Raw genomic sequence first — 20937 nt, 5'->3', positions numbered from 1 at the left:
ACAAACAAACAGTCAAGGTTGAAAGATGAGTTATGTTTCAAAACAAACAAACAGTCAATGTTGAAAGATGAGTTATGTTTCAAAACAAACAAACAGTCAATGTTGAAAGATGAGTTATGTTTCAAAACAAACAAACAGTCAATGTTGAAAGATGAGTTATGTTTCAAAACAAACAAACAGTCAATGTTGAAAGATGAGTTATGTTTCAAAACAAACAAACAGTCAATGTTGAAAGATGAGTTATGTTTCAAAACAAACAAACAGTCAATGTTGAAAGATGAGTTATGTTTCAAAACAAACAAACAGTCAATGTTGAAAGATGAGTTATGTTTCAAAACAAACAAACAGTCAATGTTGAAAGATGAGTTATGTTTCAAAACAAACAAACAGTCAATGTTGAAAGATGAGTTATGTTTCAAAACAAACAAACAGTCAATGTTGAAAGATGAGTTATGTTTCAAAACAAACAAACAGTCAATGTTGAAAGATGAGTTATGTTTCAAAACAAACAAACAGTCAAGGTTGAAAGATGAGTTATGTTTCAAAACAAACAAACAGTCAATGTTGAAAGATGAGTTATGTTTCAAAACAAACAAACAGTCAATGTTGAAAGATGAGTTATGTTTCAAAACAAACAGTCAATGTTGAAAGATGAGTTATGTTTCAAAACAAACAAACAGTCAATGTTGAAAGATGAGTTATGTTTCAAAACAAACAAACAGTCAATGTTGAAAGATGAGTTATGTTTCAAAACAAACAAACAGTCAAGGTTGAAAGATGAGTTATGTTTCAAAACAAACAAACAGTCAATGTTGAAAGATGAGTTATGTTTCAAAACAAACAGTCAATGTTGAAAGATGAGTTATGTTTCAAAACAAACAAACAGTCAATGTTGAAAGATGAGTTATGTTTCAAAACAAACAAACAGTCAATGTTGAAAGATGAGTTATGTTTCAAAACAAACAAACAGTCAATGTTGAAAGATGAGTTATGTTTCAAAACAAACAAACAGTCAATGTTGAAAGATGAGTTATGTTTCAAAACAAACAAACAGTCAATGTTGAAAGATGAGTTATGTTTCAAAACAAACAAACAGTCAATGTTGAAAGATGAGTTATGTTTCAAAACAAACAAACAGTCAATGTTGAAAGATGAGTTATGTTTCAAAACAAACAAACAGTCAATGTTGAAAGATGAGTTATGTTTCAAAACAAACAAACAGTCAATGTTGAAAGATGAGTTATGTTTCAAAACAAACAAACAGTCAATGTTGAAAGATGAGTTATGTTTCAAAACAAACAAACAGTCAATGTTGAAAGATGAGTTATGTTTCAAAACAAACAAACAGTCAATGTTGAAAGATGAGTTATGTTTCAAAACAAACAAACAGTCAATGTTGAAAGATGAGTTATGTTTCAAAACAAACAAACAGTCAATGTTGAAAGATGAGTTATGTTTCAAAACAAACAAACAGTCAATGTTGAAAGATGAGTTATGTTTCAAAACAAACAAACAGTCAAGGTTGAAAGATGAGTTATGTTTCAAAACAAACAAACAGTCAATGTTGAAAGATGAGTTATGTTTCAAAACAAACAAACAGTCAATGTTGAAAGATGAGTTATGTTTCAAAACAAACAAACAGTCAATGTTGAAAGATGAGTTATGTTTCAAAACAAACAAACAGTCAATGTTGAAAGATGAGTTATGTTTCAAAACAAACAAACAGTCAATGTTGAAAGATGAGTTATGTTTCAAAACAAACAAACAGTCAATGTTGAAAGATGAGTTATGTTTCAAAACAAACAAACAAACAGTCAATGTTGAAAGATGAGTTATGTTTCAAAACAAACAAACAGTCAATGTTGAAAGATGAGTTATGTTTCAAAACAAACAAACAGTCAATGTTGAAAGATGAGTTATGTTTCAAAACAAACAAACAGTCAATGTTGAAAGATGAGTTATGTTTCAAAACAAACAAACAGTCAAGGTTGAAAGATGAGTTATGTTTCAAAACAAACAAACAGTCAATGTTGAAAGATGAGTTATGTTTCAAAACAAACAAACAAACAGTCAATGTTGAAAGATGAGTTATGTTTCAAAACAAACAAACAGTCAAGGTTGAAAGATGAGTTATGTTTCAAAACAAACAAACAGTCAATGTTGAAAGATGAGTTATGTTTCAAAACAAACAAACAGTCAATGTTGAAAGATGAGTTATGTTTCAAAACAAACAAACAGTCAATGTTGAAAGATGAGTTATGTTTCAAAACAAACAAACAAACAGTCAAGGTTGAAAGATGAGTTATGTTTCAAAACAAACAAACAAACAGTCAATGTTGAAAGATGAGTTATGTTTCAAAACAAACAAACAGTCAATGTTGAAAGATGAGTTATGTTTCAAAACAAACAAACAGTCAAGGTTGAAAGATGAGTTATGTTTCAAAACAAACAAACAAACAGTCAATGTTGAAAGATGAGTTATGTTTCAAAACAAACAAACAGTCAATGTTGAAAGATGAGTTATGTTTCAAAACAAACAAACAGTCAATGGTTGAAAGATGAGTTATGTTTCAAAACAAACAGTCAATGTTGAAAGATGAGTTATGTTTCAAAACAAACAAACAGTCAATGTTGAAAGATGAGTTATGTTTCAAAACAAACAAACAGTCAATGTTGAAAGATGAGTTATGTTTCAAAACAAACAAACAGTCAATGTTGAAAGATGAGTTATGTTTCAAAACAAACAAACAGTCAAGGTTGAAAGATGAGTTATGTTTCAAAACAAACAAACAGTCAATGTTTGAAAGATGAGTTATGTTTCAAAACAAACAAACAGTCAATGTTGAAAGATGAGTTATGTTTCAAAACAAACAAACAGTCAATGTTGAAAGATGAGTTATGTTTCAAAAAACAAACAAACAGTCAATGTTGAAAGATGAGTTATGTTTCAAAACAAACAGTCAATGTTGAAAGATGAGTTATGTTTCAAAACAAACAAACAGTCAAGGTTGAAAGATGAGTTATGTTTCAAAACAAACAAACAGTCAATGTTGAAAGATGAGTTATGTTTCAAAACAAACAAACAGTCAATGTTGAAAGATGAGTTATGTTTCAAAACAAACAAACAGTCAATGTTGAAAGATGAGTTATGTTTCAAAACAAACAAACAGTCAAGGTTGAAAGATGAGTTATGTTTCAAAACAAACAAACAGTCAATGTTGAAAGATGAGTTATGTTTCAAAACAAACAAACAGTCAAGGTTGAAAGATGAGTTATGTTTCAAAACAAACAAACAGTCAATGTTGAAAGATGAGTTATGTTTCAAAACAAACAAACAGTCAATGTTGAAAGATGAGTTATGTTTCAAAACAAACAAACAGTCAATGTTGAAAGATGAGTTATGTTTCAAAACAAACAAACAGTCAATGTTGAAAGATGAGTTATGTTTCAAAACAAACAAACAGTCAAGGTTGAAAGATGAGTTATGTTTCAAAACAAACAAACAGTCAATGTTGAAAGATGAGTTATGTTTCAAAACAAACAAACAGTCAATGTTGAAAGATGAGTTATGTTTCAAAACAAACAAACAGTCAATGTTGAAAGATGAGTTATGTTTCAAAACAAACAAACAGTCAATGTTGAAAGATGAGTTATGTTTCAAAACAAACAAACAGTCAATGTTGAAAGATGAGTTATGTTTCAAAACAAACAAACAGTCAAGGTTGAAAGATGAGTTATGTTTCAAAACAAACAAACAGTCAATGGTTGAAAGATGAGTTATGTTTCAAAACAAACAAACAGTCAATGTTGAAAGATGAGTTATGTTTCAAAACAAACAAACAGTCAATGTTGAAAGATGAGTTATGTTTCAAAACAAACAAACAGTCAAGGTTGAAAGATGAGTTATGTTTCAAAACAAACAAACAGTCAATGTTGAAAGATGAGTTATGTTTCAAAACAAACAAACAGTCAATGTTGAAAGATGAGTTATGTTTCAAAACAAACAAACAGTCAATGTTGAAAGATGAGTTATGTTTCAAAACAAACAAACAGTCAATGTTGAAAGATGAGTTATGTTTCAAAACAAACAAACAGTCAATGTTGAAAGATGAGTTATGTTTCAAAACAAACAAACAGTCAAGGTTGAAAGATGAGTTATGTTTCAAAACAAACAAACAGTCAAGGTTGAAAGATGAGTTATGTTTCAAAACAAACAAACAGTCAAGGTTGAAAGATGAGTTATGTTTCAAAACAAACAAACAGTCAATGGTTGAAAGATGAGTTATGTTTCAAAACAAACAAACAGTCAATGTTGAAAGATGAGTTATGTTTCAAAACAAACAAACAGTCAAGGTTGAAAGATGAGTTATGTTTCAAAACAAACAAACAGTCAATGTTGAAAGATGAGTTATGTTTCAAAACAAACAAACAGTCAATGTTGAAAGATGAGTTATGTTTCAAAACAAACAAACAGTCAAGGTTGAAAGATGAGTTATGTTTCAAAACAAACAAACAGTCAATGTTGAAAGATGAGTTATGTTTCAAAACAAACAAACAGTCAAGGTTGAAAGATGAGTTATGTTTCAAAACAAACAAACAGTCAATGTTGAAAGATGAGTTATGTTTCAAAACAAACAAACAGTCAATGTTGAAAGATGAGTTATGTTTCAAAACAAACAAACAGTCAATGTTGAAAGATGAGTTATGTTTCAAAACAAACAAACAGTCAAGGTTGAAAGATGAGTTATGTTTCAAAACAAACAAACAGTCAAGGTTGAAAGATGAGTTATGTTTCAAAACAAACAAACAGTCAATGTTGAAAGATGAGTTATGTTTCAAAACAAACAAACAGTCAATGTTGAAACATGAGTTATGTTTCAAAACAAACAAACAGTCAATGTTGAAAGATGAGTTATGTTTCAAAACAAACAAACAGTCAATGTTGAAAGATGAGTTATGTTTCAAAACAAACAAACAGTCAATGTTGAAAGATGAGTTATGTTTCAAAACAAACAAACAGTCAATGTTGAAAGATGAGTTATGTTTCAAAACAAACAAACAGTCAAGGTTGAAAGATGAGTTATGTTTCAAAACAAACAAACAGTCAATGTTGAAAGATGAGTTATGTTTCAAAACAAACAAACAGTCAATGTTGAAAGATGAGTTATGTTTCAAAACAAACAAACAGTCAAGGTTGAAAGATGAGTTATGTTTCAAAACAAACAAACAGTCAATGTTGAAAGATGAGTTATGTTTCAAAACAAACAAACAGTCAATGTTGAAAGATGAGTTATGTTTCAAAACAAACAAACAGTCAATGTTGAAAGATGAGTTATGTTTCAAAACAAACAAACAGTCAATGTTGAAAGATGAGTTATGTTTCAAAACAAACAAACAGTCAATGTTGAAAGATGAGTTATGTTTCAAAACAAACAAACAAACAGTCAATGTTGAAAGATGAGTTATGTTTCAAAACAAACAAACAGTCAATGTTGAAAGATGAGTTATGTTTCAAAACAAACAGTCAATGTTGAAAGATGAGTTATGTTTCAAAACAAACAAACAGTCAAGGTTGAAAGATGAGTTATGTTTCAAAACAAACAGTCAATGTTGAAAGATGAGTTATGTTTCAAAACAAACAAACAGTCAAGGTTGAAACATGAGTTATGTTTCAAAACAAACAAACAGTCAATGTTGAAAGATGAGTTATGTTTCAAAACAAACAGTCAATGTTGAAAGATGAGTTATGTTTCAAAACAAACAGTCAATGTTGAAAGATGAGTTATGTTTCAAAACAAACAAACAGTCAATGTTGAAAGATGAGTTATGTTTCAAAACAAACAAACAGTCAAGGTTGAAAGATGAGTTATGTTTCAAAACAAACAAACAGTCAATGTTGAAAGATGAGTTATGTTTCAAAACAAACAAACAGTCAAGGTTGAAACATGAGTTATGTTTCAAAACAAACAAACAGTCAAGGTTGAAACATGAGTTATGTTTCAAAACAAACAAACAGTCAAGGTTGAAAGATGAGTTATGTTTCAAAACAAACAAACAGTCAATGTTGAAAGATGAGTTATGTTTCAAAACAAACAAACAGTCAAGGTTGAAACATGAGTTATGTTTCAAAACAAACAGTCAATGTTGAAAGATGAGTTATGTTTCAAAACAAACAAACAGTCAAGGTTGAAAGATGAGTTATGTTTCAAAACAAACAAACAGTCAATGTTGAAAGATGAGTTATGTTTCAAAACAAACAAACAGTCAAGGTTGAAAGATGAGTTATGTTTCAAAACAAACAAACAGTCAATGTTGAAAGATGAGTTATGTTTCAAAACAAACAAACAAACAGTCAATGTTGAAAGATGAGTTATGTTTCAAAACAAACAAACAAACAGTCAATGTTGAAAGATGAGTTATGTTTCAAAACAAACAAACAAACAGTCAATGTTGAAAGATGAGTTATGTTTCAAAACAAACAAACAGTCAAGGTTGAAAGATGAGTTATGTTTCAAAACAAACAAACAGTCAATGTTGAAAGATGAGTTATGTTTCAAAACAAACAAACAGTCAATGTTGAAAGATGAGTTATGTTTCAAAACAAACAAACAGTCAATGTTGAAAGATGAGTTATGTTTCAAAACAAACAAACAGTCAATGTTGAAAGATGAGTTATGTTTCAAAACAAACAAACAGTCAATGTTGAAAGATGAGTTATGTTTCAAAACAAACAAACAGTCAAGGTTGAAAGATGAGTTATGTTTCAAAACAAACAAACAGTCAATGTTGAAAGATGAGTTATGTTTCAAAACAAACAAACAGTCAATGTTGAAAGATGAGTTATGTTTCAAAACAAACAAACAGTCAATGTTGAAAGATGAGTTATGTTTCAAAACAAACAAACAGTCAATGTTGAAAGATGAGTTATGTTTCAAAACAAACAAACAAACAGTCAATGTTGAAAGATGAGTTATGTTTCAAAACAAACAAACAGTCAATGTTGAAAGATGAGTTATGTTTCAAAACAAACAAACAGTCAAGGTTGAAAGATGAGTTATGTTTCAAAACAAACAAACAGTCAAGGTTGAAAGATGAGTTATGTTTCAAAACAAACAAACAGTCAAGGTTGAAAGATGAGTTATGTTTCAAAACAAACAAACAGTCAAGGTTGAAAGATGAGTTATGTTTCAAAACAAACAAACAGTCAAGGTTGAAAGATGAGTTATGTTTCAAAACAAACAAACAGTCAAGGTTGAAAGATGAGTTATGTTTCAAAACAAACAAACAGTCAAGGTTGAAAGATGAGTTATGTTTCAAAACAAACAAACAGTCAATGTTGAAAGATGAGTTATGTTTCAAAACAAACAAACAGTCAAGGTTGAAAGATGAGTTATGTTTCAAAACAAACAAACAGTCAAGGTTGAAAGATGAGTTATGTTTCAAAACAAACAAACAAACAGTCAATGTTGAAAGATGAGTTATGTTTCAAAACAAACAAACAGTCAAGGTTGAAAGATGAGTTATGTTTCAAAACAAACAAACAGTCAAGGTTGAAAGATGAGTTATGTTTCAAAACAAACAAACAAACAGTCAAGGTTGAAAGATGAGTTATGTTTCAAAACAAACAAACAGTCAAGGTTGAAAGATGAGTTATGTTTCAAAACAAACAAACAGTCAAGGTTGAAAGATGAGTTATGTTTCAAAACAAACAAACAGTCAATGTTGAAAGATGAGTTATGTTTCAAAACAAACAAACAGTCAATGTTGAAAGATGAGTTATGTTTCAAAACAAACAAACAGTCAAGGTTGAAAGATGAGTTATGTTTCAAAACAAACAAACAGTCAAGGTTGAAAGATGAGTTATGTTTCAAAACAAACAAACAGTCAATGTTGAAAGATGAGTTATGTTTCAAAACAAACAAACAGTCAATGTTGAAAGATGAGTTATGTTTCAAAACAAACAAACAGTCAATGTTGAAAGATGAGTTATGTTTCAAAACAAACAAACAGTCAATGTTGAAAGATGAGTTATGTTTCAAAACAAACAAACAGTCAATGTTGAAAGATGAGTTATGTTTCAAAACAAACAAACAGTCAATGTTGAAAGATGAGTTATGTTTCAAAACAAACAAACAGTCAAGGTTGAAAGATGAGTTATGTTTCAAAACAAACAAACAGTCAATGTTGAAAGATGAGTTATGTTTCAAAACAAACAAACAGTCAATGTTGAAAGATGAGTTATGTTTCAAAACAAACAAACAGTCAATGTTGAAAGATGAGTTATGTTTCAAAACAAACAAACAGTCAATGTTGAAAGATGAGTTATGTTTCAAAACAAACAAACAGTCAATGTTGAAAGATGAGTTATGTTTCAAAACAAACAAACAGTCAATGTTGAAAGATGAGTTATGTTTCAAAACAAACAAACAGTCAATGTTGAAAGATGAGTTATGTTTCAAAACAAACAAACAGTCAATGTTGAAAGATGAGTTATGTTTCAAAACAAACAAACAGTCAATGTTGAAAGATGAGTTATGTTTCAAAACAAACAAACAGTCAATGTTGAAAGATGAGTTATGTTTCAAAACAAACAAACAGTCAATGTTGAAGGATGAGTTATGTTTCAAAACAAACAAACAGTCAATGTTAAAAGATGAGTTATGTTTCAAAACAAACAAACAGTCAATGTTGAAAGATGAGTTATGTTTCAAAACAAACAAACAGTCAATGTTGAAAGATGAGTTATGTTTCAAAACAAACAAACAGTCAAGGTTGAAAGATGAGTTATGTTTCAAAACAAACAAACAGTCAATGTTGAAAAGATGAGTTATGTTTCAAAACAAACAAACAGTCAATGTTGAAAGATGAGTTATGTTTCAAAACAAACAAACAGTCAATGTTAAAAGATGAGTTATGTTTCAAAACAAACAAACAGTCAATGTTGAAAGATGAGTTATGTTTCAAAACAAACAAACAGTCAATGTTGAAAGATGAGTTATGTTTCAAAACAAACAAACAGTCAATGTTGAAAGATGAGTTATGTTTCAAAACAAACAAACAGTCAAGGTTGAAAGATGAGTTATGTTTCAAAACAAACAAACAGTCAAGGTTGAAAGATGAGTTATGTTTCAAAACAAACAAACAGTCAAGGTTGAAAGATGAGTTATGTTTCAAAACAAACAAACAGTCAAGGTTGAAAGATGAGTTATGTTTCAAAACAAACAAACAGTCAATGTTGAAAGATGAGTTATGTTTCAAAACAAACAAACAGTCAATGTTGAAAGATGAGTTATGTTTCAAAACAAACAAACAGTCAATGTTGAAAGATGAGTTATGTTTCAAAACAAACAGTCAAGGTTGAAAGATGAGTTATGTTTCAAAACAAACAAACAAACAGTCAATGTTGAAACATGAGTTATGTTTCAAAACAAACAAACAGTCAATGTTAAAAGATGAGTTATGTTTCAAAACAAACAAACAGTCAAGGTTGAAAGATGGGTTATGTTTCAAAACAAACAAACAAACAGTCAATGTTGAAACATGAGTTATGTTTCAAAACAAACAAACAGTCAATGTTGAAAGATGAGTTATGTTTCAAAACAAACAAACAGTCAATGTTGAAAGATGAGTTATGTTTCAAAACAAACAAACAGTCAATGTTGAAAGATGAGTTATGTTTCAAAACAAACAAACAGTCAAGGTTGAAAGATGAGTTATGTTTCAAAACAAACAAACAGTCAAGGTTGAAAGATGAGTTATGTTTCAAAACAAACAAACAGTCAAGGTTGAAAGGTGAGTTATGTTTCAAAACAAACAGTCAATGTTGAAAGATGAGTTATGTTTCAAAACAAACAAACAGTCAATGTTAAAAGATGAGTTATGTTTCAAAACAAACAAACAGTCAATGTTGAAAGATGAGTTATGTTTCAAAACAAACAAACAGTCAATGTTGAAAGATGAGTTATGTTTCAAAACAAACAAACAGTCAAGGTTGAAAGATGAATTATGTTTCAAAACAAACAAACAGTCAAGGTTGAAACATGAGTTATGAGTTATGTTATGTTTATAACTCGTGATGTCGTTTCCTTATTAATCTTAGAGCTTCCCATCGATACCTGAAACATCCGTTTTCTTTCAACACATTTCAGAGCCGATTTCTTGAGATTCGTGGTTCTAAGACCTGCCACATGTTCTCAAATCTAATCACATGTCTTATTTACTTTCTTTGAGCTCTAATATATTTCACATGCACGCATCATCTTTATTCTCCACAAAGGAAGAAGGCTTAGCAGAATTACAGACAGTAAAGTAATGAGCGAGACATTCATGAGAGTCAGTACCAATCCAGTAAACTAAACTGTTAAAGTTAACACCCACGATGTTAAACAAAGCTGTTGAAGTTAACACCCACGATGTTAAACAAAGCTGTTGAAGTTAACACCCACGATGTTAAACATAGCTGTTGAAGTTAACACCCACGATGTTAAACAAAGCTGTTGAAGTTACCACTCACGATGTTAAACAAAGCTGTTAAAGTTAACACCCACGATGTTAAACAAAGCTGTTGAATTTACCACCCACGATGTTAAACAAAGCTGTTGAAGTTACCACTCACGATGTTAAACAAAGCTGTTAAAGTTAACACCCACGATGTTAAACAAAGCTGTTGAATTTACCACCCACGATGTTAAACAAAGCTGTTGAAGTTAACACCCACGATGTTAAACAAAGCTGTTGAAGTTAACACCCACGATGTTAAACAAAGCTGTTGAAGTTAACACCCACGATGTTAAACAAATTAGTGCACTGCAAGATCCTCGTCAAAATATTTTTCTCAACCATACGTTCAGTTCAAAATTGTGCAAACTCAATATGTTTAACATGTTATCAAACTTATTTTTTTTACCTTTCACTATCCAGAGGAGGGTAGGTTTCATAATATTGGGTCGTCTTTTTTTACAATATCCTGTGTAAGAAAACTGACCCCCAAACATCGTGTGAGTTCCTTAATTTTTATGTGAAATACATGGAACATTCAGGCAGTAGTTTGTAGGACTAACTGCAGTGTTAATTGGGTTTCTGGGACTTGTGACACAAAGGACCCTTTAACTCATAACATTATATAGACCCACAAGCAAGTTGGTACATATATACCATCAAAAAAAAGTGTTTTAAAAACATTGCTGATTTAAATTAATCATTATAGGATGCACGTGTTGCTTAACCCTGTAAAATAACTTTTTTTTTTGTGGGGGGGGGAGGAATTCAAGCGCAACCCAACGGTTAACGTTCCGCACTGTTAGCGTCAAAAATATAAACAAAAAAAACAAAGTAAAGATTGTTCTGCACTTTTGGTTCATCGATGCGTTATAAGAGTGATGGTCAATTCTCACTATTCGATTGTAAGAAAAAGAGTTGCTGAAAAGTTGATGTAGAGGGGGTAATGACTAGCTGATACGAAAGTAATGACTAGCTGATACGGAAGTAATGACTAGCTGATACGGAAGTAATGACTAGCTGATACGGGGGTAATGACTAGCTGATACGGAAGTAATGACTAGGTGATACGGGAGTAATGCCTAGCTGATACGAGAGTAATGCCTAGCTGATAAGTGATAATGACTAGCTGATTTCCCTATTAGTATCTTATTTCAAAATTACGGACGGTAGAGTAGGTAGCTCTCATGTAGCTTTACGTTAAATTCAGATATATAAAAAACTTTCATTTTTAACTCGCACTTCTTGGTAAACTGTCAGAAAACTTATTTGTTTACTTATATCTTATTTGTAGTCTGAGGAAAATGTTAAGTTACTTATCTGTTGACTTTTATATATGTAAAACGGCTCGTTTGGGTTGAGAAAATATTTTACGTAGAGGAGTGAACAACGTTTCGACCTTCTTCTAGGACCTCGTTTCTACATAAATTTTTTTACATAAATATATATTTCTCTACAAGTTGGTTTTCACGACATCACTGTTGACTTTTATCATTTGTTTTATTTGTAATCAGAGTTCCTGATCAGAAACAGAAAATTCTAATCCAGCATGTGTTTATTCTTCGTGTCTGACAGTTTTAAGAAGTTTCACGTGTCATGTTTGTATTCTCAGCGCTTGACGACTGTATGACGTTTTAAACAAGTTTGAGGACCACACGAGCCAGAAGGCACCTGTTGATTGTTTCCACACAAGCCAAGCTCGTTAACTCCCGGATGGCTTTGTTTTATTACCCTAGACCCCGTCTCGATAGACTCCCCGCTCGTAAAGGGGAACCAACTTGTTATCAGCGCTTTCATGAAGTTTTATAACTATTCGAAAATCGTATATGTACTCAAATACGTACTTACGTGGACGTAAACTGTGTTAAATAACTTCGGCGCTGAAGATTAGGTTTATGGATGAGGGATTATTCCAATAAGGTGGATTATTAATATATATATATATATATATGTATAATTTCTGAGTTATCCAAACGTCCCATTAATCCACGAATAATAACTAAGACGGAGAATAAAGGTGTAACGGCTTCTATCAAAACCGCATCTGTGTAATGTTAACCTATTTGTATTATAGTATGGTGTTAAATATCCAGTTAAACACCGTTTAAAGTGGTCAGTTTTAAAATATATATATAAGTTATTTTAATATTATAGTTTAATAAAGTTCGGTTTCAACTACGTCACATGCGAGTTTCAGGTTTCTTGTAACAACAGCTACTTTATCTCTAGGCGTGTAGCGAGTTTACGACACACGTCATGAATCTTCTCAGGGAACAGAGCCGGAATCGACCAATCACGTCTAAAGAAATTGAACGGATGGTTCACATCATCCACCGGAAGTTCAACTCGATCCAGGTGCAGCTGAAACAGAGCACGTGCGAGGCAGTCATGATCCTCAGGTCCAGGTTTCTTGATGCCAGGTTTGTGAATATATTTAACTCTTCTGAGAAAAAAAATAAAAAAAACGCATGAGAAAAACAGCTCTTGACAAATGTACACAAGCAGTGACAGTAGTTATGTTATATTGTGTGTTAATATTCATAGAAGTACAACACCTAACTATAAGACGATGAACTACTTATAGAATGAAAGTATAACACCTACTTTTAACAAGATGAACTACTTATAGAATGAAAGTACAACACCTAACTATAAAAAGATGAACTTCTAATAGAATGAACGTATAACACCTAATTATAAGAAGATGATATATTTATAGAATGAAAGTATAACACCTAATTATAAGACGATGAACTACTTGTAGAATGAAAGTATAACACCTTCTTTTAAGGAGATGAACTCTTTAGAGAATGAAAGTGTAACACCTAACTATAAGACGATGAACTACTTTTTGAATCAAAGTATAACATCTAATTATAAGACGATGAACTACTTACAGAATGAAAGTATAACACCTAACTATATGCATTATAACTATGTAACGTTTCGCTGTATGGAGCTGATGCCACCTAACGTTAGAAATAACACACTATTTCTGCTAATTAATTGCATTCATTATAATTTACACAACGACACACGTGTGTTACTGTCTTTCTCAAAACAACAGCACAAGTGGTCGAAGTATTTATAAATAAATCATAATGTGTAGAAAACAATCGAAGTTGAAAAATTTTACTTGAAAACCAGTTTATGTTTTAGCGATAAGTTTGAAGGCATACGACATGTATAACCTGGTTTCGATGCCCGTGTGGGATGGTCACAGACAACCCGTTCTGTTTCTGTAGCTACGTTTAACGACAATCAACTAAACAAACAAACTTAAATTCTATAATTTTTAAGCCTAGAACCTTTTTCATAACATTAATTCAACACAATATGTGGAAGCGTATGACACACATAACTATGAATATTTAAGTGAGAAGAGACCCAAAACCTCCAGGTGTCGTTACCAGTTGTTCTAATCACTGAGCCAATAAGAACACAAGCGGCCCGCCGTGAAAGCTCACATGTAAAGTATTTGATTAGGAGTATGTTCCATGATGTGTTTAAGTTTCAGTATAAAGTTTTATATTTATACGTATGTATTTTATATACTGTTATATTTGTACGTATTAAACTTTGTTGTTGTAGGTACACATACATAGTCCCCTGTAGGCCAACTGTAGACTTACAGGTGTGCAAATCCAAAGCCCGATATATATATATGTTTATATACATGTTATATTAGTATACCTACATAATTTGACTTCTACTTACGATTAATTGTTATTTCATATTTTTCAGACATACATTTCACAAACAATGTTTTCGAGGCACAGAGATAGCCAATGTGGCTTTGGTATAAGAAAAACACAAACACCCACACAAAACAATGCTTTTGGACAAGTGACTGAAAGGTTCGTTACATGTCCGACAAGGCTACTGTACTCTATCCTTTCGAATTAGACCAGGAGTAGCTTAGCGAGTCTGTGAACCTGATGGTTCGTAGTATTCATTCCTTTACCGTAAAAGTGCGCTCCGCACTTTGGGGGGTTGAAATGCCTTATGAAACTAACCGTCATTTCTCAGTATTACTTAGTTTGTTTGTTTTGAATTTCGCGCAAAGCTACTCGAGGGCTATCTGCGCTAGCCGTTCCTAATTTAGCAGTGTAACACTAGAGGGAAGGCAGGTAGTCATCACGACCCACCGCCAACTCTTGGGCTACTCTTTTACCAACGAATAGTGGTATTGACCGTTACATTATAACGCCCTCACGGCTAAAAGGGGCGAGCATGTTTGGTGCGACCGGGATTCGAACTCGCGACCCTCGGATTACATAATTATAAGACAGCAGGCGTTTTAAGCTGGTGAATACCTGTCTTCTTCTACTAGTTTAAAGTATCTAGGTCAAGGTCAAGGTAAAATCTCTCCCATGCCGAGATGACAAATAAAGTCCAGTGCTGGACTCAAGTTTAATGAGTACAAAGAGGTCGTTTCCGCGTGGACAGCATACCAGTCCATCGTAGGCCCTCATCGTACAGCTGGGAACACTGGAACAAACGGGGTAAAATGTCTCGCTCAAGGACACGACGCAAGCCAGGCTTGAACCCTGCATAGTCCGAGAACGTGTTCAAAATGCCAAGCTACTGAGCCGTGCTGCCCTTGTAGAGTTTGTGTACATTTCCGAAACTGGTAAGCAAGTTACTCGCTTAAAGATTTTATTAGCGAAGTTTCGACATTACCTGATGAAGGATCTAGACCCGAAACGTGATATACATATAACTGTTTGTAATTAAAGTTTATCGTCCATGTCCATTATTTCGTATCGGAGAACAATTTAATAATCCAGATGTTAATAAAACATGCAATTTCAAAACATCAATTTATCTGAGAAATACGACACACTGCGACTCGAACGCCCTCTAACGGTGGTTTTCAGTCACTGCCGCACCCCAGAGTGTCTTCTCGGACTGTCAAGATGGAACTCAAGAAACGTTAACTTTCGACTTGTTCACTTCCCTCCTGCGTTTTGTGGCTGTAGAAGAGGTTTGAAAGAAACATTATGTAGTGAGACCCATACCAGACATGTTTCAGCTCTGGTCTGGGATATAGAACTCATATGTAACCTATAGTTACAATACACACACAGCGGACTGTGTAAACAACTGTGTGTTTGGATGGATGGGGGGGGGATATCATCCTCTTGAGTGGTTATAATATCAGCGATGTGAAGGTAGCTTACTTCGCACGATCCCCCCTGTTATTATTTCTATTCCCCCTTCCCCATATACAAGAGGGGATACAACTTATTAGAGGGTTACTGCAATTGTAATATACGGTTTGTACAGTTGGTGTTATATAGTTGGCACTATACGGTTTCTACAGATGGCACTATACGGTTTGTACAGTTGGTGTTATATAGTTGGCACTATACGGTTTGTACAGTTGGTGTTATATGGTTGGTACTATACGGTTTGTACAATTAATGTTATGTAGTTGGTTCTACACTGTTTGTGCAGTTGGTGTTATATAGTTGATGTAATTTGTACTGTACAGTTTTTACAGTTGGTGTTATATATTTAGCACTATACGGTTTCTACAGATGGCACTATGCGGTTTGTACAGTTGGTGTTATATAGTTGGCACTATACGGTTTCTACAGATGGCACTATACGGTTTGTACAGTTGGTGTTATATAGTTGGCACTATACAGTTTGTACAGATGGCACTATACGGTTTCTACAGATGGCACTATACGGTTTGTACAGTTGGTGTTATATAGTTGGCACTATACGGTTTCTACAGATGGTACTATACGGTTTGTACAGTTGGTGTTATATAGTTGGCACTATACGGTTTCTACAGATGGCACTATACGGTTTGTACAGCTGGTGTTATATGGTTGGCACTATACGGTTTCTACAGATGGCACTATACGGTTTGTACAGTTGGTGTTATATAGTTGGCACTATACGGTTTCTACAGATGGCACTATACGGTTTGTACAGCTGGTGTTATATGGTTGGCACTATACGGTTTGTACAATTTATGTTATGTAGTTGGTTCTACACTGTTTGTGCAGTTGGTGTTATATAGTTGATGTAATTTGTACTGTACAGTTTTTACAGTTGGTGTTATATATTTAGCACTATACGGTTTATACAGCTGGTGTTATATGGTTGGTACTATACGGTTTGTACAATTAATGTTATGTAGTTGGTACTATATTGTTTGTACAGTTGGTGTTATATATTTAGCACTATACGGTTTATACAGCTGGTGTTATATGGTTGGTACTATACGGTTTGTACAATTAATGTTATGTAGTTGGTACTATATTGTTTGTACAGTTGGTGTTATAGAATTGTAACTATACGATTTGTAGAGTTGGTGTTATATAGTTGATACTTTATGGTTTATAGAGTTGGTGTTATATAGTTGGTACTATCGGTGCTTCCCTGTGTACAGTTGGTATTATACGGTTGATATAATGGGTATTATACGTTTTTGGACAGTTTGTCCAGCTGGTGTTATGTGTTGGTGCATATAGTATTATACAGCGAGTACTTTAAACACCAATACAATGTAAACCAATTCAAGAATTGTTCGTTTCAGAGTAGTAAAATTATTTTGTAAAAATGACAACTTTTGTCCTACCCTGTACTTACGTACACACAGTCACTTGTTCTTTTATCTAAACAGGCTTGATTATTGACTTTGAGACTTTAACATTAGTTGATTAAAAAAATACACGTTTTGCCTTTGTTTATTTCCGTGTGTAAGTAGCTTCAATGTAACGAAAGCGTGGTTTTATTTCAGCCTCCAGAAAAATAAAAAAAATTCTCGCACTATGTTTGACGCAGCGAAAATTAAAGTAGAGCCTTTGTTACTTCATACTGTTAGTGAAGAAAAATATGTTGACTGGACTACAGATGTCGTTAACTGGCAGATAGGTAAGTAACTCGCGTCCAGCAGTTGTCACGTGAAGAAACTGACACCGTCTCGCTGCCTGTAACGAGATTTCAAGAAACGGGAAAACAAATTAAGATAATAAATGTGTGAACATTGCAGGAGTCTACATTTACTGTACGTGATAAATATTGATTAGGCTTACAGCTTTGTTTAAAAATAACAGGATACCCGTAGCTTGTTTCTCTTCCATTGTATAAACCAGAGTTTTTCAACCGCTCAGGTACCGGAGGCAGACAGGCTCGTGTCTCCCAGTCTGTCAGGGTACAATGAAAGAATAACCTTACGATTTATGTGTGTGTATATTCTGTCAGTTTTTGTGTGAAATCTCACGATCTCGCAAGGTGATAGTTGTGGAGGGTGCTTGAGGAATACTGTTATAAATAAGCTTTTACTTTCTTAGCATCCATAATTATGTAATAAGTTATAACTTATTCTATATAACGTGTTACTGTGACATATTAACATCCATAACTTATTCTACATAACGTCTGATACTGTGACATATTAACATCCATAACTTATTCTATATAATGTCAGTTACTGTGACATATTAACATCCATAACTTATTCTATATAATGTCAGTTACTGTGACATATTAACATCCATAACTTATTATATATAACGTCAGTTACTGTGACATATTAACATCCATAACTTATTATATATAACGTCTGATACTGTGACATATTAACATCCATAACTTATTCTATATAACGTCTGATACTGTGACATATTAACATCCATAACTTATTCTATATAATGTCTGATACTGTGACATATTAACATCCATAACTTATTCTATATAATGTCAGTTACTGTGACATATTAACATCCATAACTTATTCTATATAATGTCTGATACTGTGACATATTAACATCCATAACTTATTCTATATAATGTCTGATACTGTGACATATTAACATCCATAACTTATTCTATATAATGTCAGTTACTGTGACATATTAACATCCATAACTTATTATATATAACGTTAGTTACTGTGACATATTAACATCCATAACTTATTATATATAACGTCAGTTACTGTGACATATTAACATCCATAACTTATTCTATATAATGTCTGATACTGTGACATATTAACATCCATAACTTATTCTATATAATGTCAGTTACTGTGACATATTAACATCCATAACTTATTATATATAACGTCAGTTACTGTGCCATATTAACATCCATAACTTATTCTATATAACGTCAGTTACTGTGATATATTAACATCCATAACTTATTATATATAACGTCAGTTACTGTGACATATTAACATCCATAACTTATTATATATAACGTCTGATACTGTGACATATTAACATCCATAACTTATTCTATATAACGTCAGTTACTGTGACATATTAACATCCATAACTTATTCTATATAACGTCTGATACAGTGACATATTAACATCCATAACTTATTCTATATAACGTCAGTTACTGTGATATATTAACATCCATAACTTATTCTATATAACGTCAGTTACTGTGACATATTAACATCCATAACTTATTATATATAACGTCTGATACTGTGACATATTAACATCCATAACTTATTCTATATAACGTCAGTTACTGTGACATATTAACATCCATAACTTATTCTATATAATGTCAGTTACTGTGACATATTAACATCCATAACTTATTCTATATAATGTCAGTTACTGTGACATATTAACATCCATAACTTATTCTATATAACGTCAGTTACTGTGATATATTAACATCCATAACTTATTATATATAACGTCTGATACTGTGATATATTAACATCCATAACTTATTATATATAACGTCTGATACTGTGACATATTAACATCCATAACTTATTATATATATCGTCTGATACTGTGACATATTAACATCCATAACTTATTCTATATAACGTCAGTTACTGTGACATATTAACATCCATAACTTATTCTATATAACGTCAGTTACTGTGACATATTAACATCCATAACTTATTCTATATAACGTCAGTTACTGTGACATATTAACATCCATAACTTATTATATATAACGTCAGTTACTGTGACATATTAACATCCATAACTTATTATATATAACGTCTGATACTGTGACATATTAACATCCATAACTTATTATATATAACGTCTGATACTGTGACATATTAACATCCATAACTTATTCTATATAATGTCAGTTACTGTGACATATTAACATCCATAACTTATTCTATATAATGTCAGTTACTGTGACATATTAACATCCATAACTTATTCTATATAATGTCTGATACTGTGACATATTAACATCCATAACTTATTCTATATAATGTCAGTTACTGTGACATATTAACATCCATAACTTATTCTATATAATGTCAGCTACTGTGACATATTAACATCCATAACTTATTCTATATAATGTCAGTTACTGTGACATATTAACATCCATAACTTATTATATATAATGTCTGATACTGTGACATATTAACATCCATAACTTATTCTATATAATGTCAGTTACTGTGACATATTAACATCCATAACTTATTCTATATAATGTCAGCTACTGTGACATATTAACATCCATAACTTATTCTATATAATGTCAGTTACTGTGACATATTAACATCCATAACTTATTCTATATAATGTCAGTTACTGTGATATATTAACATCCATAACTTATTATATATAACGTCTGATACTGTGACATATTAACATCCATAACTTATTATACATAACGTCTGATACTGTGACATATTAACATCCATAACTTATTCTATATAATGTCAGTTACTGTGCCATATTAACATCCATAACTTATTATATATAATGTCTGATACTGTGACATATTAACATCCATAACTTATTATATATAATGTCAGTTACTGTGACATATTAACATCCATAACTTATTCTACATAATGTCAGTTACTGTGACATATTAACATCCATAACTTATTCTACATAATGTCAGTTACTGTGACATATTAACATCCATAACTTATTCTATATAATGTCAGCTACTGTGACATATTAACATCCATAACTTATTCTATATAATGTCAGTTACTGTGACATATTAACATCCATAACTTATTATATATAATGTCTGATACTGTGACATATTAACATCCATAACTTATTCTATATAATGTCAGTTACTGTGACATATTAACATCCATAACTTATTCTATATAATGTCAGCTACTGTGACATATTAACATCCATAACTTATTCTATATAATGTCAGTTACTGTGACATATTAACATCCATAACTTATTCTATATAATGTCAGTTACTGTGATATATTAACATCCATAACTTATTATATATAACGTCTGATACTGTGACATATTAACATCCATAACTTATTATACATAACGTCTGATACTGTGACATATTAACATCCATAACTTATTCTATATAATGTCAGTTACTGTGCCATATTAACATCCATAACTTATTATATATAATGTCTGATACTGTGACATATTAACATCCATAACTTATTATATATAATGTCAG

General features: G+C 31.7%; 1 protein-coding gene and 1 long non-coding RNA gene across 2 annotated transcripts in view; one reads left to right on the top strand and one right to left on the bottom strand.

The window, feature by feature from the left end:
- Positions 1 to 20937, bottom strand: part of LOC143228747 (uncharacterized) — a 159854-nt gene that overhangs the window by 42134 nt on the left and 96783 nt on the right. The window lies entirely within an intron of this gene.
- LOC143228746 (pre-B-cell leukemia transcription factor 1-like) overlaps positions 1 to 20937 on the top strand; it is a 272600-nt gene that overhangs the window by 232983 nt on the left and 18680 nt on the right. The window contains exon 4 of the mRNA XM_076460047.1: positions 12727 to 12921. Within this exon, the coding sequence (XP_076316162.1) occupies positions 12727 to 12921 (195 nt within the window). The remainder of the gene's footprint in view (positions 1 to 12726; positions 12922 to 20937) is intronic.

This window comes from Tachypleus tridentatus, chromosome 10, assembly GCF_004210375.1.
Source record: "Tachypleus tridentatus isolate NWPU-2018 chromosome 10, ASM421037v1, whole genome shotgun sequence".
Classification (NCBI taxonomy): Eukaryota; Metazoa; Arthropoda; class Merostomata; order Xiphosura; family Limulidae; genus Tachypleus; species Tachypleus tridentatus.
Note: the sequence above shows the minus strand (reverse complement) of the source record. Positions and strands in the feature narration are given on the sequence as shown.